Source organism: Oncorhynchus mykiss, chromosome 6, assembly GCF_057628025.1.
Source record: "Oncorhynchus mykiss isolate SJ-2025 chromosome 6, ASM5762802v1, whole genome shotgun sequence".
NCBI classification, from domain to species: Eukaryota; Metazoa; Chordata; class Actinopteri; order Salmoniformes; family Salmonidae; genus Oncorhynchus; species Oncorhynchus mykiss.
The window spans coordinates 3,943,595-3,963,464 of NC_143027.1; the positions used below are offsets into that span (position 1 = coordinate 3,943,595).

At 44.7% G+C, this 19,870-nt stretch overlaps 1 protein-coding gene across 1 annotated transcript in view; it reads right to left on the reverse strand.

Moving 5' to 3' along the window:
- Positions 1–3,744: 3,744 nt before the first annotated feature.
- The window catches only part of cspg4ba (chondroitin sulfate proteoglycan 4ba), a 56,705-nt gene continuing 40,579 nt past the window's right edge, over positions 3,745–19,870 (reverse strand). Inside the window, exons 12-15 of the mRNA XM_036979226.2 lie at positions 13,410–13,582; positions 10,269–10,452; positions 8,556–8,878; positions 3,745–8,340 (exon numbers count right to left, since the gene is read on the reverse strand). Coding sequence (XP_036835121.2) covers positions 6,589–8,340; positions 8,556–8,878; positions 10,269–10,452; positions 13,410–13,582 — 2,432 coding nt within the window. The 3' untranslated portion in view covers positions 3,745–6,588. The remainder of the gene's footprint in view (positions 8,341–8,555; positions 8,879–10,268; positions 10,453–13,409; positions 13,583–19,870) is intronic.

Consider the following 19,870-nt stretch of genomic DNA (forward strand, 5'->3'; position numbering starts at 1 on the left):
TAACTTCCTGTTCTCTGCTGTGACCAGTCTAGGGGGTGTTTTATTATCTAATTATATACACCTCATGTTGATGAGCTGGAGGTGCTAGAAATTAGCTGGGAGATCAAGGTTTTTCACTGGAACGGGAAAAGAAAGACTCATCTTATTATACAATGGAACAAGTGTGTGCTAACCCAGTGGGTTGTTAGGAAACATACTGAGAAACACAAATTACTACTTGTGCTTCTCTCATACCTTCCCGTGGTCATGTGACTAATTGCGATGTCCTTTCGGTAGCAGGACAGATTCTATTACATGTTCATCTCCATCTGACAGCTGACCTCATCTTGCTATGCTCATTGGCCAACGCCAAACAGCCATGAAGTTGTCATGGCAGCACAAACAGATCTAGCACCAGGCTACCACACAATATCATCTGATGTTAATACGGAAGGTTGGTGGCAACTCTGAGCTCCTGATGACAACAGTGGTAGAGGCCTGATCACCGACAACGACGAGACAGCCTATAGGGAGGTCAGAGACCTGGTGGTAGGCCTGATCACCAACAATGACGAGACAGCCTATAGGGAGGAGGTCAGAGACCTGGTGGTAGGCCTGATCACTGACAACGACGAGACAACCTATAGGGAGGAGGTCAGAGACCTGGTGGTAGGCCTGATCACCGACAACGACGAGACAGCCTATAGGGAGGAGGTCAGAGACCTGGTGGTAGGCCTGATCACTGACAACGACGAGACAGCCTATAGGGAGAAGGTCAGAGACCTGGTGGTAGGCCTGATTACTGACAACGATGAGACAGCCTATAGGGAGGAGGTCAGAGACCTGGTGGTAGGCCTGATCACCGACAACGACGAGACAGCCTATAGGGAGGAGGTCAGAGACCTGGTGGTAGGCCTGATCACTGACAACGATGAGACAGCCTATAGGGAGGAGGTCAGAGACCTGGTGGTAGGCCTGATCACCGACAACGACGAGACAGCCTATAGGGAGGTCAGAGACCTGGTGGTAGGCCTGATCACCGACAACGACGAGACAGCCTATAGGGAGGAGGTCAGAGACCTGGCAGTGTGGTGCCAGGACAACAACCTCTCCCTCACAACGTGACCAAGACAAAGGAGATGATTGTGGACTACAGGAAAAAGGAGGACTGAGCACGCCCCCATTCTCATCGACGGGGCTGTAGTGGAGCAGGTTGAGAGCTTCAAGTTCCTTGGTGTCCACATTACCAACATACTAACATGGTCCAAGCACACCAAGTAGTGCGTACGGCCCAGTACATCACTGGGGCCAAGCTTGCTACCATCCAGGACCTCTATACCAGGCGGTGTCAGAGGAAGGCCCTAAAAATGGTCAGACTCCAGCCACCCCAGTCATAGACTGTTCTCTCTGCTACCGCACGGCAAGCGGTACCGGAGAACCAAGTCTAAGGCTCCTGAACAGCTAATGGCTACCCAGACTATTTACAGACTATTTAGTAGTACAGTATAGCAGTACAGTAGGGTAGGGTACAGTATAGCAGTACAGTAGTATAGTAGTATAGTATAGCAGTATAGTAGGTTATAGTGGTACAGTATAGCAGTACAGTGAGAGTCATGACACCTACAAGCTCTCAATGTTTCATGTCAGAATAAGATGTTCATCCAAGTTTTCGAAGTTGTTCCAAACATCACATTTAAAATTATTTAAAGGTTAAGTTTAAGCATCAACTCAGGTTAAGTTTAAGCGTCAACTCAGGTTAAGTTTAAGCGTCAACTCAGGTTAAGTTTAAGCATCAACTTGGGTTAAGTTTAAGCATCAACTCGGGTTAAGTTTAAGCGTCAACTCAGGTTAAGTTTAAGCATCAACTCAGGTTAAGTTTAAGCATCAACTCAGGTTAAGTTTAAGCATCAACTCAGGTTAAGTTTAAGCGTCAACTCAGGTTAAGTTTAAGCGTCAACTCAGGTTAAGTTTAAGCATCAACTCGGGTTAAGTTTAAGCACCAACTCAGGTTAAGTTTAAGCATTAACTCTGAATTCCTAAGGTATGGCCATTAACTCCAAATGGTTAAGGTGAGGGTTAAGGCTTAAAACAAAAATATCAAAGACAACTTTCCTCTGCTGGAATCGAACATGCAACGTTTGGAATCACAGGTAGGTGCTTACACCCATCTGCCATCCCCGTCCATAACACTATGGCAAAACCGAAACCTACTTTTCATTTTTTTTAATTGAATTTTTTATTTAACTTGAAGGTAACAGTGCTCACTGTTGCCCCTCCTCAGAAATGAATGGGTGTTGAATACTGACTTGAATCACGAATGACCTACCTGCATGGCACAGCAGTTTAATTACTCCCAGAGTATACGGGAGTTTACTCAGTATCTGGTATGACCACCATTTGCCTCATGCAGCGCAAAACATATCCTTCACCTAGTTGAGCAAGCTGTTGACTGTGGCTTGTAGAATGTTGTCCCACGCCTCTTCAATGACTGTGCAAAGTTGCTGGATATTAGGGGGGGGAACTGTAACACACTGTTGTACATGTCGATCCAGAGCATCCCAAACATGCTCAATGGGTGACATCTGGTAGTATGCAGGTAATGGAAGAACTAGGACATTTTCAACTTCCAGGAATTGTGTACAGATCTTTGCGACATGGGGCTGTGCATTATCATGCTGAAACATGAGGTGATGGCGGTGGATAAATGGCACGGCAACGGGCCTCAGGATCTCGGCACGGTATTTCTCTGCATTCAAATTGCTATCAATAAAATGCAATTGTGCCTTCCCATACCATAACCCCAACACCACCATGGAGCACTCTGTTTACAACATTGACATCAGCAAACTGATCACCCACACAACGCCATACACATGGTTTGCGGTTGTGAGGCCGGTTGGACGTACTGACAAATTCTAAAAAACGTTGTTGGAGGTGGCTTATGGTAGAGAAATTAACATGAAACTCTCTGGCAAAAGCTCTGGTGGACATTCCTGTAGTCAGCATGTCAATTGCACGCTCTCTCAAAACTTGATACGTCTGTGGCATTGTGTTGTGTGACAAAAATGCACATGTTAGAGTGGCCTTATATTATCCCCAGCACAAGGTGCACCTGTGTAATGATCAGGCTGTTTAATCAGCTTCTTGATTTGCCACACCTGTCAGGTGGATTGATTATCTTGACAAATGATAAAATGATCACTAACAGAGATGTAAACACATTTCAAAATGATCACTAACAGAGATGTAAACACATTTCAAAATGATCACTAACAGAGATGTAAACACATTTCAAAATGATCTCTAACAGAGATGTAAACACATTTCAAAATGATCACTAACAGAGATGTAAACACATTTCAAAATGATCACTAACAGAGATGTAAACACATTTCAAAATGATCACTAACAGAGATGTAAACACATTTCAAAATGATCACTAACAGAGATGTAAACACATTTCAAAATGATCACTAACAGAGATGTAAACACATTTCAAAATGATCACTAACAGAGATGTAAACACATTTCAAAATGATCACTAACAGAGATGTAAACACATTTCAAAATGATCACTAACAGAGATGTAAACACATTTCAAAATGATCACTAACAGAGATGTAAACACATTTCAAAATGATCACTAACAGAGATGTAAACACATTTCAAAATGATCACTAACAGAGATGTAAACACATTTCAAAATGATCACTAACAGAGATGTAAACACATTTCAAAATGATCTCTAACAGAGATGTAAACACATTTCAAAATGTGAGAAACAAGCTTTTATTACATATTGAAACATTAGTGGGATCCTTTTAGTTCATGAAACACAGGACCAACACTTTACATGTTGCGTTTTATATTGTTGTTCAGTGTCGAAATGTAAAATAATGAAAAGTACCAGTTGGCATGTAGCCTATTTTAAAGAGGTGTTTTCTTTCAAGGGGTAGTTTTGACACAATCTGGTTTTACAGTGTAACAAAACCCTAAACCTTAAGGGTTGCAGTAACATTTATGACAGCAGCACCAGGGTACACAGGGATCTTCCACTATGGCTTGAAATAAGTATTATACATACACTGTAGGAAGAATTTAGGGTTTTAATATATAAAATACCATAAAATTAAATACATACACCAATACAAGAGAGTGGTAAGGCGACATGCCTTGATCACAAGAAATCAGGAAACCATGAATATATGCATGCACTTCTCCCACTGGTCTAAGGTGAGTACCACAACGTACCAAAAGTAATGCTATAATAGGGGCGAATTGGCCATCTGGCAATTCTGGCAAATGCCAGATGGGCTGGACCATCTTTAGTTGGGTGGGGTGGTAGAAATTGACACACATTTTCTTTTTTCATATACTGTATATATACAAATAAGACAATAGAGAAGTTGACATGGACGGTGGCCAATGGGCCTGTTAGATATTTTTCAAAATCTATATTTTTTTTTCCGCAATTTCTCTGTTATACTATAAATTAGCATTTGGCTGATCAGCGGAAATAGGCCCGGTTTCCTCAGGCTGAGGTCAGTGGGCAACGGCCCGGTTTCCTCTGGCTGAGATCAGTGGGCAGCGGTCCGGCTTCCTCAGGCTGTGATCAGCGGACAGAGGCCCAGTTTCCTCAGGCTGAGATCAGTGGGCAACGGCCCGGTTTCCTCAGGCTGAGATCAGTGGGCAACGGCCCGGTTTCCTCAGGCTGAGATCAGTGGACAGAGGCCCGGTTTCCTCAGGCTGAGATCAGCGGACAGAGGCCCGGTTTCCTCAGGCTGTGATCAGTGGGCAACGACCCAGTTTCCTCAGGCTGTGATCAGTGGACAGAGGCCCAGTTTCCTCAGGCTGTGATCAGCGGACAGAGGCCCGGTTTCCTCAGGCTGTGATCAGCAGACAGAGGCCCAGTTTCCTCAGGCTGTGATCAGCGGACAGAGGCCCGGTTTCCTCAGGCTGTGATCAGTGGACAGAGGCCCAGTTTCCTCAGGCTGTGATCAGTGGACAGAGGCCCAGTTTCCTCAGGCTGTGATCAGTGGGCAACGACCCAGTTTCCTCAGGCTGAGATGAGGTCACTCAAACTCACATTGAAAGTCAACGCGGCATCGTCAAAGAGACCTGCGTAGACTCCATCATCAGTTAGCCGATATCATAAAGATCATAAAAATGAAAAGGGAGCCTATGAATGTAGAAAGAGCACATTCTACGTTGTCACCTGACTCATAACGTCCTATTTTGTGTGGCTAAAACCATGATTTGGTCAAACAGTAAAGTGCGTTATCCTCACGACTCCTGTAATGAAAGTGTCTTCCCTGCCGCTCCATCCTCGCTGGGGGCCTGCTACTGTGATGAGCGAGCCACTCTCCTATCGTTTTATTTAACTTTTATTTAACTAGGCAAGTCAGTTAAGAACACATTTTTATTTACAATGCCAGCCTACCGGGGAACCAACTCTCTAACCACTAGGCTACCTATCCCCTCATGCGCTCGAGAGAAAAACATGTTCTGATCATATGACATTTCTAAATGCAATTGCGGGATAACAAGTTTGGAAGCTTCGTCCCCTTGTTCATGTTGAGGAGAGGAGGGTCCCAGCTGTCTGTAGGTATAATTTGTATTTTTCAACTCTCAATGTTCAGCTAAATAACAACTACTTTACAAGCGAGATCTTTTCTCTACGGCTTTGAGACATGGAGCAGAGAGGGGGTGAAATGCACACCGGCCGTTGTGAGTGAAGAGGTCTAAAGGTGTCATGGGCAATAGCCTACAATTCCAAAGTTATTTTAGTGCATTTCATTTTCTCTTGGATGAATACATGGTTACTAGCAGTGAGTATCACAGGCGGCTGGTGGCGCCTTAATCAGGGAGGACGGCTCATAACGGCTGGAACGAAGTTAACGGAATGGAATCAAACACAGAGTTTCAGAGTGGTTGATACCATTTACTCCATTCCAGCCATTGTTATGAGCCATCCTCCCTAATTAAGGCGCCACCAGCCGCCTGTGATACTCACTGCTAGTTATGAGCCGTCCTTCCCTCGCCAGCCTTTTATAGTTCATGTGTTTTGAGTTTCCACTTCCTTTTTCTGTTCTCCTGCTGGGGGATTGGTATCGTTTAACCACGCTCACTGCTTGTATGTCATCTTATATATTGACGCTTAGCTTGGGCTTTGAGCTAAAACCCCGAAAGTCAGAGCCTATATCGCCAAGACTTGCATTACTTCTTTAATAAATGGTGGAACAACATTTCTACGCGGGGGGTGGGGGGGAGTGAGAAAGACAGAAGACACATTCGGTTCTAAGCTCCTTATTAGGTTGTTAAGTGGGAATAGTGGTTGTCATTCCCAGTACTAATTATGTTGCAAAGTGGAGATAGTGGTTGTTATTCCCAGTACTAATTATGTTGCAAAGTGGAGATAGTGGTTGGAATTCCCAGTGCTGATTGTGCTTAGCTTCAGTAGAAAATGCTTTGATTATATCACAAAACAAATAGTACAGTAGTGTCATGGTTTACAGTGTAACGATGAGTGGGGTTGGTGGGGATGGATGTTAGTGTACAGGGTAGACAGTCCACTTCCCCACCCTCCCCTAGATGGCAGCAGCTACAGAGTCATACCCAGTATTGGTTCTGCTGTAGAGTGGGGGGTGTGGTCCTAATGAGCTGGGCTGAACTCTCTGGATCTACACCGTTCCACGAGCAAAGTAGCAGTGATGTGGAGTTGCTAACTAAGCCCTGATTGGCTGAAGGAAGCAGCCTGTCCAGGGCAGGGCTACTGGGGCTCAGTGGGGTCACCGTTACCGTGGGAACAGCCGCGCTCCTCTGCGACTGGCCGTTATAGGCCGGTGGGGTAGAGGGCGAGGGTGAGGGTGGCGGCTTCGAGGTGACAGGTTTCTGTTTCCTCTTCCTGTTGCGTCGCAGCAGGATAACCAGCACCACCAGGATGATGACCAATAAGAGCATGGCCAGGAGAGGTAGGATCACCAATATTAGGTTGGAAGACTTCTGTGGGTATGACTCTACTCGGACCGGTGTATTCACAAAGGAAATCTCATTGTCGTCTCCTTTACTCAGGGTGGGCTTGCCCAGAGTAGTATCTGTACCTGCCGAGTCGTTACGGTTGGTGTTCCCCCAGCGGTTGCGACCTTTGAACTTCTGGTGGGTCTTGCTGGGTCTCTGTGTGGAAAGGGGGGAGGTGGACAGGGAGGGTAGTGCCGTCCCAACACCGAACACTGTCGTTTGGTTAAGAGGCTGAGAGAAAGGACTGCTGGTGGTCAGGATGGGACTCATGGTGGTTAGAACTAGCGATGGATCATACGGAACGATAGTGAACCGGAACTCTCCCCTGGCAGGCGGGACGTTCTCCGCTTTCAGAATGAACACCAACGAGTCGTTCAGCTCCTGCACTCCAGTCATGTTAGCGTTGAGCTCGAAGCACAGCCTCTCCTGCTTCACATCCTGAAAGGAGAAAGACCCCAGTGGCTCGGTTTTCTTACCAGCTTTGGGTTTTCCTCTGACCAGTTTTCCATACTTTGGATGAGAGACGACCTCGAAGAAAGGGTCTCTGACGGATAGAGAAGCCAGCTCAGTTGCGTTGAGGAAACCAGTGTTGAGTTTGACCACGATGCCATTGGGTATTCTCACCCCTTTGCCAAACCTGACCAGGGGCTTAACTGTGATGTTGACAACCTGGTTTGTTAGGTTAGCTTCCGATGTAAACGCGGTGAACTCAAAGCTGTCCTGACCAGACGTGAGGGTCGTCATGTGATAAAACAAGCTACCCATCCTTAAGTCCTCCTGCTCAAACTGGTTGACCTCCTGGTCATCCAGCCGGAGGATCTTGCCGTACCGTGGCGCAGCGGTGATCCGGTAGTGAACCGTTGTGTTTTTTCCATTGGTCTCTGCCACCAGACTCTCCTGGGTTAAAACCACAGACGTCTGTCCCTGCTCCAGAGCCAGCCCAGTGTTGTTGACAAGGGAGATGGTGATCTCCGTCACCTCGAGGTTGAAGAGCTTATAGACCGGTTTGTGATGGCCATCGGAAACACTAAAATAAAACACCCCAGAAGCTCGGCTTCCATCATGAACAAAGTACACCATCCCACTGTTGATCTGAGCCTGAGTGAAGGACACCACAGACTCGTTAAGGCTTCCTCCCAGGGCCAGATAGCCGTTGTTGGGCTTGCTGACGACGGTGTACTGGATGTCCTCTGAAGGGTTATCCAAGTCTTCCACATTGAGGTTCTCTGGCCCCAGGGCCACTGTGTCCCCCTGCACCACGCTCAGGCTGGGGGCTTTGGTCTTCAGAACGGGCGGTTGGTCGTTGACTGGGATCACCGTGATGTTGAACCACTCCTCCAGAACCTGATTAGAGAAGAAGAATATTACTTTATTTTGTTGAATGGAATCTTGTCTTCTACATTAAGAGTTTTGAAGCAGAACTTCCAATATCCTCAAATGGAGGCAATTCATTTTGCAACATAAACAATGTTTGAACAGATTTAAAAACAATAATAAACAGAAATAAACCGTTGGATAAAAGTGTGCAAAACACAAGGTAGGTTAGCAACATTAAGTACCTGGCTGTCTTCCAGAGGGCGCTGGGCCGGCTTACCCTTGGGGTTCAGCCAGGTGTCGAAGACAAAGTGGTCGTGGAGTGTCTCGGAGTCGTCGTGCCGGTATGTGATGCCATACTTGTTGAGGATGTACTGGGAGAAGTTGGGTTTCTCCACAGTGAGGTTCCTCTCTCCCACCACAATGACCCCGTGCTGGGGTAGAGACTTTACCTGGAACCAGATCTCGTGAGAGCTGCGCTGGGGTGTGGGAAGCTTGGACATAAGGTTAGACGCATCCAGATTGGACTTGTCAATGACGATGTGGTCACCCTCGGTCACCACAGCACCTAGAATGCAACGAGAGAAAAGTCGGTATGGAGGACCGAAGCTGCCGTAATTCAGACCCTTTTCCACATTTTTACGTTACTTTTTACGTTACTTATTCTAAAATGGATTAAATAAAACAATTTCCTCAATCTACACACAATACTGCATAATGACAACGCGAAAAAAGTGTAGAATTTTTTTGCAAATGTATTAAAAAGAAGAAACAGATGTCTTATTTTACATAACTATTCAGACACTTTGGTATGAGACTCAAAATTGAGCTCAGGTCCCACAGTTGACAGTTCGTGTCAGAGCAAAAACCAAGCCATGAGGTCGAAGGAACCAAAAAATTTCTGCAGCATTGAAGGTCCCCAAGAACACAGTGGCGTCCATCATTCTTAAATGGAAGAAGTTTGTAACCACCAAGACTCTTTCTAGAGCTGGCCGCCCGGCCAAACTGAGCAATCGTGGGAGAAGGGCCTTGGTCAGGGAAGTGACCAAGAAATTCCGATGGTCACTCTTGACAGAGCTCCAGAGTTCCTTTATGGAGATGGGAGAACCTTCCAGAAGGACAACCATCTCTGCAGCCCTTCACCAATCAGGCCTTTATCATAGAGTGGCTAGACGGAAGCTACTCCTCAGTAAAAGGCATGACAGCCCACTTGGAGTTTGCAAAAATGCAGGACAGCAACCCTAAGCACACAGCCAAGACAACGCAGGAGTGGCTTCGGGACAAGTCTTCGGGACAAGTCTCAGAATGTACCAGCCAGAGCCTGGACTTGAATATGATCAAACAGCTCTAGAGACAAGAAATTAGCTGTGCAGCGACGCTCCCCATCCAACCTGACAAGAGCTTGAGAGGATCTGCAGAGAAGAATGAGAGAAACTCCCCAAGTACAGGTGTGCCAAGCTTGTAGCGTCATTAACAAGAAGACGCGATGCTGTAATCGCTGCCAAAGGTGCTTCATCAAAGTACTGAGTAAAGGGCCTGAATACTTATATAAATGAGATATTTCAGTTTGTTTTTAATACATTTGCAAACATTTCTAAAAACCTGTTTTTTTCTTTGTCATTATGGGGTATTGTGGGTAAATTAATGAGGGGAAAAAACTATTTAATCCATTTTAGAATAAGACTAATGTAACAGAATGTAAAAAAAAAGTGTCTGAATACACTGTATGTGTGTAATCATTCATCCATTTATTTATTTTTTACATTTATCTATTTGTGTGTGCATTTATTTATTAATTGAGCTCTAATTTTGGCAGCTTTGGTTCTCCATAACCTATGGGTTAAAAAATATATATGTTGCTAATATTTCATACCCCTTAATTGTATAAAAATCCTGGAAAATGAACATTGATGATGTACAACAACAAGACATTATGCAATGATTCACCAAAAGCCCACCTGTGTTAGCGAGGAGCAGAGTCTTGCGGTCGGGTCCAGCATTCTCGTAGGAGATGTCCATCCTGAAGGTCTCGTTCTCTAGGGAAGCTGGAGGTGAGGACACTGAGAAGGTCATTGAGTCCATAGCGGACCAGCCAACCGACGCCACAAGACTCTGGATGTACAGAATCTCCCGCTGGTCCACCTGAGACCAGAAATCAGTGAAGGCTTGTGTTACTATGAATCAGAAGGGCAAGCCCGGGAATTTCCCCACTTTTGTAACCCACATTTGGCCCCCATTTCAAAGTAACCAAAACAAAACTAAAGCGTTAACACAAAACACTGAACATCAGAACTTTAGTCATCAACGAATACTTCACACGAGTTGCTTCTTCCGCTGGAGAATATCTGTAGTTGTTATTCAGAATATAAACATATGTATTAATGCATGTCTATGTACTCAGCTGTAGAGAGTGTAGTAACCTGAGGCCTTATCCAATCAAAAACACTGACCACGCTTCCCGTCAAGGCCAAACAACATTTTGTTTCGGCTTGAATTGGAATTTACTGTGGAGTTTCCTTCTGTTTGTTTCTCACCGTAAATATTGTTTTACAAATTAATCACAATATACTTTCCCAAACAGTGCATGAAGAGTCTTATTTTGTCTTCTAGTATAAACTACTGCGGCCACACAGTACCAGTCAAACGTTTACCATGTCTCTTTCCCCTCAGTCTCTCTCTGACACACAGTACCAGTCAAACGTTTGGACACACCTACTCATTCAAGGGTTCTAGAACACCTACTCATTCAAGGGTTCTAGAACACCTACTCATTCCAAGGTTTTTCTTCTTTTTTTTTTATACTATTTTTTACATTGTAGAATAATAGTGAAGAAGTCAAAACTATGAATACATATGGAGTCATGTAGTAACTAAAAAAAGTGTTAAACAAATCACAATATGTTTTCTATTTTAGATTCTTCAAAGTAGCTACCCTTTGTCTTGATAACAGCTTTGCACACTCTTGGCATTCTCTCAACCAGGTTCATGAGGTAGGCACCTGGAATGCATGTCAATTAGCAGGTGTGCCTTGTTAGAAGTTCATTTGTTGAATTTCTTTCCATCTTAATGGTCTTTCCTTCTTCGGTTGTGTTGTGACATGGTAGGTATGGTATACAGAAGATGGCCCTATTTGCTAAAAGACCACGTCCATATTATGGCAAGAACAGCTCAAATTAGCAAAGAGAAACAACAGTCCATCATTACTTTAAGACATGAAGGTCAGTCAATACGGAAAATTTCAAGACCTTTAAAAGTTTCTTCAAGTGCAGTCGCAAAAACCATCAAGCACCGTGATGAAACTGTCTCTCATGAGGACCGCCACATGAAAAGAAGACCCAGAGTTACCTCTGCTGCAGTTCATTAGAGTTACCAGCCTCACATGCTGACCACATCGCCCGCGTCGCACGAACGTTTGCACCCACAATGCTCGCGCTCATCTGCATAGCCTAAAATAGAAATAGGTTTGTTACGCTCAAAGCGCTGCAAGTCCCGCCTCTCCCATCTCCTCATTGGTCGTTAGGAGCATATACCCACGTGGGTGATTGAAAGATGAACTGAGGTCCACACTCCAGTCCAGTTGGTGGTGGTAATGCACCTTAAAGTTGGTTACCAACCGCCATATAAAGTCCAAAGAAGAAGAAGCCTGAAGGAGGAGAGATTACTAGAAACAAACTCGGTTTACCCTTTTATCTGAGGATTAATTGTTGGAGTAGAGGACCTTGTGCATTTCTGGTAAAATAACAACGTAAATGTTTATATCCCAGGACAATTAGCAACTGTCAAAATGCCATAAATGTTTAATGCTTTTCGACCTGTCCCCAAATTAATATAATTGGTTCAGAGTTTGTTTTGATATTTCAACCTTCGTGTCCTGATCGTGTCTGATGTGGGTGGGCAAAATCAACTTGTGCGCGATGGCACACGCGGATGGGCATGCGGTCTGGTCAGCATGTCAGAAATTGCAACCCAAATAAATGTTTCACAGAGTTCAAGTAACAAACACATCTCAACATCAACTGTTCAGAGGAAACTGTGTGAATTGCTGCAAAATAAACCACTACTAAAGGACACCAATAAGAAGAAGAGACTTGCTTGGGCCAAGAAATACGAGAAATGGACATTAGACCGGTGGAAATCTGTCCTTTGGTTTGATGAGTCTAAACTTGAGATTTTTGGTCCCAACCGCCAGGTATTTGTGAGACACATAGTAGGTGAACGGATGATCTCTGCATGTGTGGTTCCGGTGTATTTCCCACCGTGAAGCATGGAGGAGGTGTGATGGTATGGAAGTGCTTTGCTGGTGACACTGTCAGTGATTTATTTAGAATTCAAGGCACACTTAACCAGCATGACTACCACAGCATTCTGCAGCGATAGACTATCCCATCTGGTTTGTGCTTAGTGGGACTATGATTTGTTTTTCAACACACCTCTAGAGCTGTGTAAGTGCTATTTGACCAAGAAGGAGAGTGATAGAGTGATAGAGTGTTGCATCAAATGACCTAGCCTCCATAATCATCCGACCTCAACCCAATTGAGATGGTTTGGGATGAGTTGGACCACAGAGTGAAAGAAAAGCAGCCAACAAGTTCTCAGCATATGTGGGAAGTCCTTCAAGACTGTTGAAAAGCATTCCAGGTGAAGCTGGTTGAGAGAAGGCCAAAAGTGTCCAAAGCTGTCATCAAGGCTAAGGGAGGCTACTTCGAAGAATCTAAAAGCAAAATTGTATTTTGATTTGTTTAACACTTTATTGACTACTACATGATTCCATATGTGTTAATTCATAGTTTTGATGTCTTCACTATTATTCTACAATGTAGAAAATAGTAAAAATAAAGAAAAACCCTTGAATGAGTAGGTGTGTCCAAACTTTTGACTGGTACTGTTTGTATCAAGTGTCCCAGAGTAGGAGCGCTGATCCAGGATCTGTCTATTTTATCATATTAATTGTGATCTAAAAGGCAAAACGTATCCTTTACTCCAACTCAGTTGTAGGAATATGGGCCCTGGTCTCCCCTGTCCAAATAATCAAATAATCTTATTCAATATGAACACTAATCCGAAATCAGCAGGTTCTGGTTGTTAGGTTCTGCTCTTACCATGGTCTGTGTGAAGGAAGAGACGTCAACAGTGAAATTATCGGCCAGCACTGTCACCAGTCTGCCTAGTTTTGGTCGACGAATCACGTTGAAGGTAATGGTGCGGTTGGATGTGTCGCTCTTGTCATTGGTCAACGCCTGCAGGTCCTCCTTGGTGATTGGTGTAGTAGAGCCTGTTTATGGTGAAACAACATCGGTAAATAAAATGCTCCAACACATGGACCCATTGAGGATGTAACCATGGCGCCGGAGAAGAAGGCTGACATTTTATTTATTCCCTAACGTTTTTTTTTTAATGATGTTTGTAAGTTTTTTACATTTTTTTTTTACTTATTTTGTACATAATGTTGCCGCTATCGTCTGTTATGACCGAAAATAACTGCTGGACACTTACTCACCACGGACAAGCAGAATCCTTTTTTCCCTTAAACGAATCTGACGAGCCCGACGCGAATTATATACTGCTTTGTCAGGCCCAGATCCCCTGTGATTTGTTTGAAGATGGGGCCAGAGGGCGGGCTGTCATCTGAGAATTCGTAAGCGCTCGAATAAAAAACCATTCTGCTAGCAAACTTGCAATCTTTGGAGAATAAAATCGATGACCTACGCGGAAGATTAAACTTCCAACGGGACATTCAAAACTGTAACATCTTATGCTTCACAGAGACGTGGCTGAACGACGACACTATCAACCTACAGCTGGCTGGTTATACGATGTACCGCCAGGATAGAACAGCGGTGTCTGGTAAGACAAGGGTCGGCAGACTACGTATTTTTGTAAATAACAGCTGGTGCACGATATCTAAGAATGTCTTGAGCTATTGCTCGCCTAAGGTAGAGTATCTCATGATAAGTTGTAGACCACACTATCTACCAAGAGAATTCAGCCAGAGGCGGAGCTCCTAGTAGCCGGGGACTTTAATGCAGGGAAAATGAAATCCGTTTTACCAAATTTCTATCAGCATGTTAAAAGTGCAACCAGAGGAAAAAAACTCTGGACCACCTTTACTCCACACACAGAGATGCATACAAAGCTCTCCCTCGCCCTACATTTGGCAAATCTGACCATACAGTGCCTTGCGAAAGTATTCGGCCCCCTTGAACTTTGCGACCTTTTGCCACATTTCAGGCTTCAAACTTAAAGATATAAAACTGTAGTTTTTTGTGAAGAATCAACAACAAGTGGGGCACAATCATGAAGTGGAACGACATTTATTGGATATTTCAAACTTTTTTAACATATCAAAAGCTGAAAAATTGGGCGTGCAAAATTATTCAGCCCCTTTACTTTCAGTGCACTTTTATTACGGGTGAACCTCGCCATAATCTCAACACTTCAAAATCAAAAAACAAGGATCCAGTTTTTAAAAGGTGTGGTGGTATTGAGTGTCCTCATTTAAGTTATCCTCCGAAGGCTGTCTGACTCCAGGCTGTGCTGAACATATCGCTGTGCACCGCGTGATAAACAGACAGAGGGAAAACTCTTTTGATCTTTAAAAAAAAAAAAAACAGTGTGGTACAAGACGCCACAAACACATTTTGGAGCCTTGTGATATAAACAAGTCGTATAACAGTCACCCTACTACACCCTACTACTGAGAGAAGTCTGACGAAACAGGATGAAACAGAGAGGAGTGAAGAGCAAACAGTCTGCCCCTCCTCCTCCTCCCTCCTTCTCCCCCGGTCCTCTCCAGGGACACTTCTTTCTAAATGGACGAAGAAGAGGAAGAGGAGGAGGTCTACATTTTTCTTCGTCGTTCATGTGCCGACAGTGAAAATGTGCTCGTGTCCCTCAGTCTGACGTTTCCCTCGCTTAAGTATGTTTATAGTGTGTGGGTGGCCTCTTTCGATACAAGCAGTACACTGCAACAAGGAGAAATACATGACCACATCTAGATCAACACTATTGTCTGCTTTAGCTATAAAAAAAATTAAAAAGAACAGAGACGACAGGCTATTTCTGACCATGGTTTTTATACAGGAACTAAATGTAGACCACCTACAAGGATGGGACCTTTGAAAAGCACATCATGTTCTGCTTTAGTGCGTCATGAGGAGTTTCAATCACTGCACCTAGTTATACAAACTTTGAAAATCAAAACTCCAATATGAATAAAATACGATCCCAATCAGTAGAACGTGAGTGGAGTCGGTAGCCGAGTGGAGTCGGCGGCGGCAGAGAGTGGAGTCGGTGGCAGAGTGGAGTCGGTGGCGGCAGAGAGTGGAGTCGGTGGCAGAGTGGAGTCGGTAACAGAGTGGAGTCGGTGGCAGAGTGGAGTCGGTAGCAGAGTGGAGTCGGCGGCGGCAGAGAGTGGAGTCGGTGGCAGAGTGGAGTCGGTAGCAGAGTGGAGTCGGTAACAGACTGGAGTCGGTGGCAGAGTGGAGTCGGCGGCGGCAGAGAGTGGAGTCGGTGGCAGAGTGGAGTCGGTAGCAGAGTGGAGTCGGCGGCGGCAGAGAGTGGAGTCGGTGGCAGAGTGGAGTCGGTAGCAGAGTGGAGTCGGTAACAGAGTGGAGTCGGTGGCAGAGTGGAGTCGGTAGCAGAGTGGAGTCGGCGGCGGCAGAGAGTGGAGTCGGTGGCAGAGTGGAGTCGGTAGCAGAGTGGAGTCGGTAGCAGAGTGGAGTCGGTGGCAGAGTGGAGTCGGTAGCAGAGTGGAGTCGGCGGCAGAGAGTGGAGTCGGTGGCAGAGTGGAGTCGGTAGCAGAGTGGAGTCGGTAACAGAGTGGAGTCGGTGGCAGAGTGGAATCGGTAGCAGAGTGGAGTCGGCGGCGGCAGAGAGTGGAGTCGGTAGCAGAGTGGAGGTGGCGGCAGAGTGGAGTCGGTAACAGAGTGGAGTCGGTGGCAGAGTGGAGGTGGCGGCAGAGTGGAGTCGGCGGCGGCAGAGAGTGGAGTCGGTAGCAGAGTGGAGTCGGTGGCAGAGTGGAGTCGGTGGCAGAGTGGAGTCGGTAGCAGAGTGGAGTCAGTAGCAGAGTGGAGTCGGCAGCAGAGTGGAGTCGGCAGCAGAGTAGCCAACGTGTGTGTTGATGGAAATCTTTAGAATATATCATAAAGCTAGAAAAACGAGAAGCTTCATAGAGGTTGAGAAACGTTATCAGCTGTGTAAACAGTAGCGGAGGCAAACAGACACAGACCCTTAAAGCTGCAATTCGCAGATGCTGCATCCATTTCTGGACGTAGTGACATTTACTTGTTATTTTTACAATGTCTCTTATAAATGCCCCCTGGGCTTAGTTCAAGTGTCCGACCCCACCACAACCCAAAATACTGAGCTTGTTTTACTCCAATGTTTGTAAACATTAAAAGTCCCATGTTTTGGGGGATTTCTGGAATGGTTCTGGACCGGGATTTCTGGACCGGTTCCAGACTGATTTTGGTGTAAAAAAAAAAAAAAAGGCGGTCTGTAAATGGCATAGTGTCTAGTGTCTTATTGAGCGAGAAAGACCCATGTCGTTGCTCTCCCAGCAGGGCTGACTTGAAGTTTCAGACCCTACATTTGCATAGGGAGTGACGTGTCACATTTTTCCGGCCTAGGAACAATTTCCTGCGTCTGTCAAACTCACAGCTGTGCTTAGAAAACGGGAGAATCTAGCAGATGCAACAATACTTGTTTTTCGAGCTCACCAACATAAAAAAAATAATAATAATTTAATAGAATTTAAATAAAAAAACACTTTCTCTTGGTCACAGATGGACAAAAATCACACAAAAAAATGAAAGCTTCTGGCCGGCGCCAGAACAAATCAGTTGGACGGGCATTTGATTTCAATAGCAGGAAGTTGTTCTTAATGTTTTGTACACTGATCACACAGAGGTCTGTGACATGGTCTATAAAACCTCTGACTGTCCTGTATGAGGCAAACCTTCATGAGTCAACCGTGACTCTCCTCTCTCGCTCACACCCAGGTCAGCAAATCTGGGCTAATTAGTCTGCAAATTGTTTTCTTTTGTAATTAAGAAAGTCTTTCAACTGTAGTGTTCAGTGTTCAAATACTGACATTGATGGGTGGGGTGGGGGGGGTGGGGGGGTGGGGGGGGGTAGATTTATTTAGTCAATATTACTGTCAAATTAAGGAACTAAAACATTGACATTCAATATAAAAAGAGGAAATGAAAAGAAGGAAGATTAATAACAACAGGACAAAGAATACTAGTTCCTGTTGATTTTTTTTTTAAACACAGAGACAGAAACCTAAATATATTGACTGTCTTTAATCAAACTCAAGAATAAGCTTTCGAACTGTAAACCAGTGCCTGAAACCTGGTTCAGGTTATCAGTCAACCTACCAGGGTATTTTTACAAACAGCACAGGAATTAAATCATTAACATCTTCACTAAAAAAAAATCAAAAACTGAAATCTGCACTAAAGCACAATACAAAAATCCATCATAATATAGTAGACAGAGACACAGAGAGAAAGAGACAGAGAGACAGAGAGAGAGAGAGAGAGAGAGAGAGAGAGACAGAGACAGACAGAGAGACAGAGAGAGACAGAGAGACAGAGACACAGAGAGGGAGAGACAGAGAGAGAGAGAGAGAGAGACAGAGAGACAGAGAGACAGAGAGAAACAGAGACACAGAGAGGCAGAGAGGCAGAGAGACAGATACACAGAGAGAGGCAGAGAGGCAGAGAGAAACAGAGAGAGACAGAGACACAGAGAGAGGCAGAGAGGCAGAGAGACAAAGAGAGACAGAGAGAGGCAGAGAGGCAGAGAGACAAAGAGAAACAGAGACACAGAGAGGCAGAGAGGCAGAGAGACAAAGAGAGACAGAGACACAGAGAGAGGCAGAGAGGCAGAGAGACAAAGAGAGACAGAGAGAGGCAGAGAGGCAGAGAGACAAAGAGAGACAGAGACACAGAGAGAGGCAGAGAGGCAGAGAGACAGAGCGAGAGGAAGACAGAGCGAGAGAAAGACAGAGCGAGAGAAAGACAGAGCGAGACAGATGTTGGGTTCAGTTTCTTTTCAGAACAGTTATAGAACGCAATGACGGAACTGTGGATTTATACGTGTCAGGATCGTACACAGGTGCTACCGACCATCTTTTGTATTTAGACATACATGAGACTCTTAAGTGAAACTACGGATAAAAATCGCTATATTGGTCAATGGTAGATTTCCCGTTTGAAACCTGACCAGTCACAGACCAGCATTTGACCAGAATGAGGAAGTTCAACATGTACACATTCTATAAATACATACAGTGCCTTGCGAAAGTATTCGGCCGCCTTGAACTTTGCGACCTTTTGCCACATTTCAGGCTTCAAACATGAAGATATAAAACTGTATTTTTGTTGTGAAGAATCAACAACAAGTGGGACACAATCATGAAGTGGAACGACATTTATTGGATATTTCAAACTTTTTTAACAAATCAAAAACTGAAAAATTGGGGCGTGCAAAATTATTCAGCCCCTTTACTTTCAGTGCAGCAAACTCTCTCCAGAAGTTCAGTGAGGATCTCTGAATGATCCAATGTTGACCTAAATGACTAACGATGATAAATACAATCCACCTGTGTGTAATCAAGTCTCCGCATAAATGCACCTGCACTGTGATAGTCTCAGAGGTCCGTTAAAAGCGCAGAGAGCATCATGAAGAACAAGGAACACACCAGGCAGGTCCGAGATACTGTTGTGAAGAAGTTTAAAGCCGGATCAAACATCCCAAGGAGCACTGTGCAAGCGATAATATTGAAATGGAAGGAGTATCAGACCACTGCAATCTACCTGGCCGTCCCTCTAAACTTTCAGCTCATACAAGGAGAAGACTGATCAGAGATGCAGCCAAGAGGCCCATGATCACTCTGGATGAACTGCAGAGATCTACAGCTGAGGTGGGAGACTCTGTCCATAGGACAACAATCAGTTGTATATTGCACAAATCTGGCCTTTATGGAAGAGTGGCAAGAAGAAAGCCATTTCTTAAAGATATCCATAAAAAGTGTCGTTTAAAGTTTGCCACAAGCCACCTGGGAGACACACCAAACATGTGGAAGAAGGTGCTCTGGTCAGATGAAACCAACATTTAACTTTTTGGCAACAATGCAAAAGGTTATGTTTGGCGTAAAAGCAACACAGCTCATCACACTGAACACACCATACCCACTGTCAAACATGGTGGTGGCAGCATCATGGTTTGGGCCTGCTTTTCTTCAGCAGGGACAGGGAAGATGGTTAAAATGTATGGGAAGATGGATGGAGCCAAATACAGGACCATTCTGGAAGAAAACCTGATGGAGTCTGCAAAAGACCTGAGACTGGGACGGAGATTTGTCTTCCAACAAGACAATGATCCAAAACATAAAGCAAAATCTACAATGGAATGGTTCAAAAATAAACATATCCAGGTGTTAGAATGGCCAAGTCAAAGTCCAGACCTGAATCCAATCGAGAATCTGTGGAAAGAACTGAAAACTGCTGTTCACAAATGCTCTCCATCCAACCTCACTGAGCTCGAGCTGTTT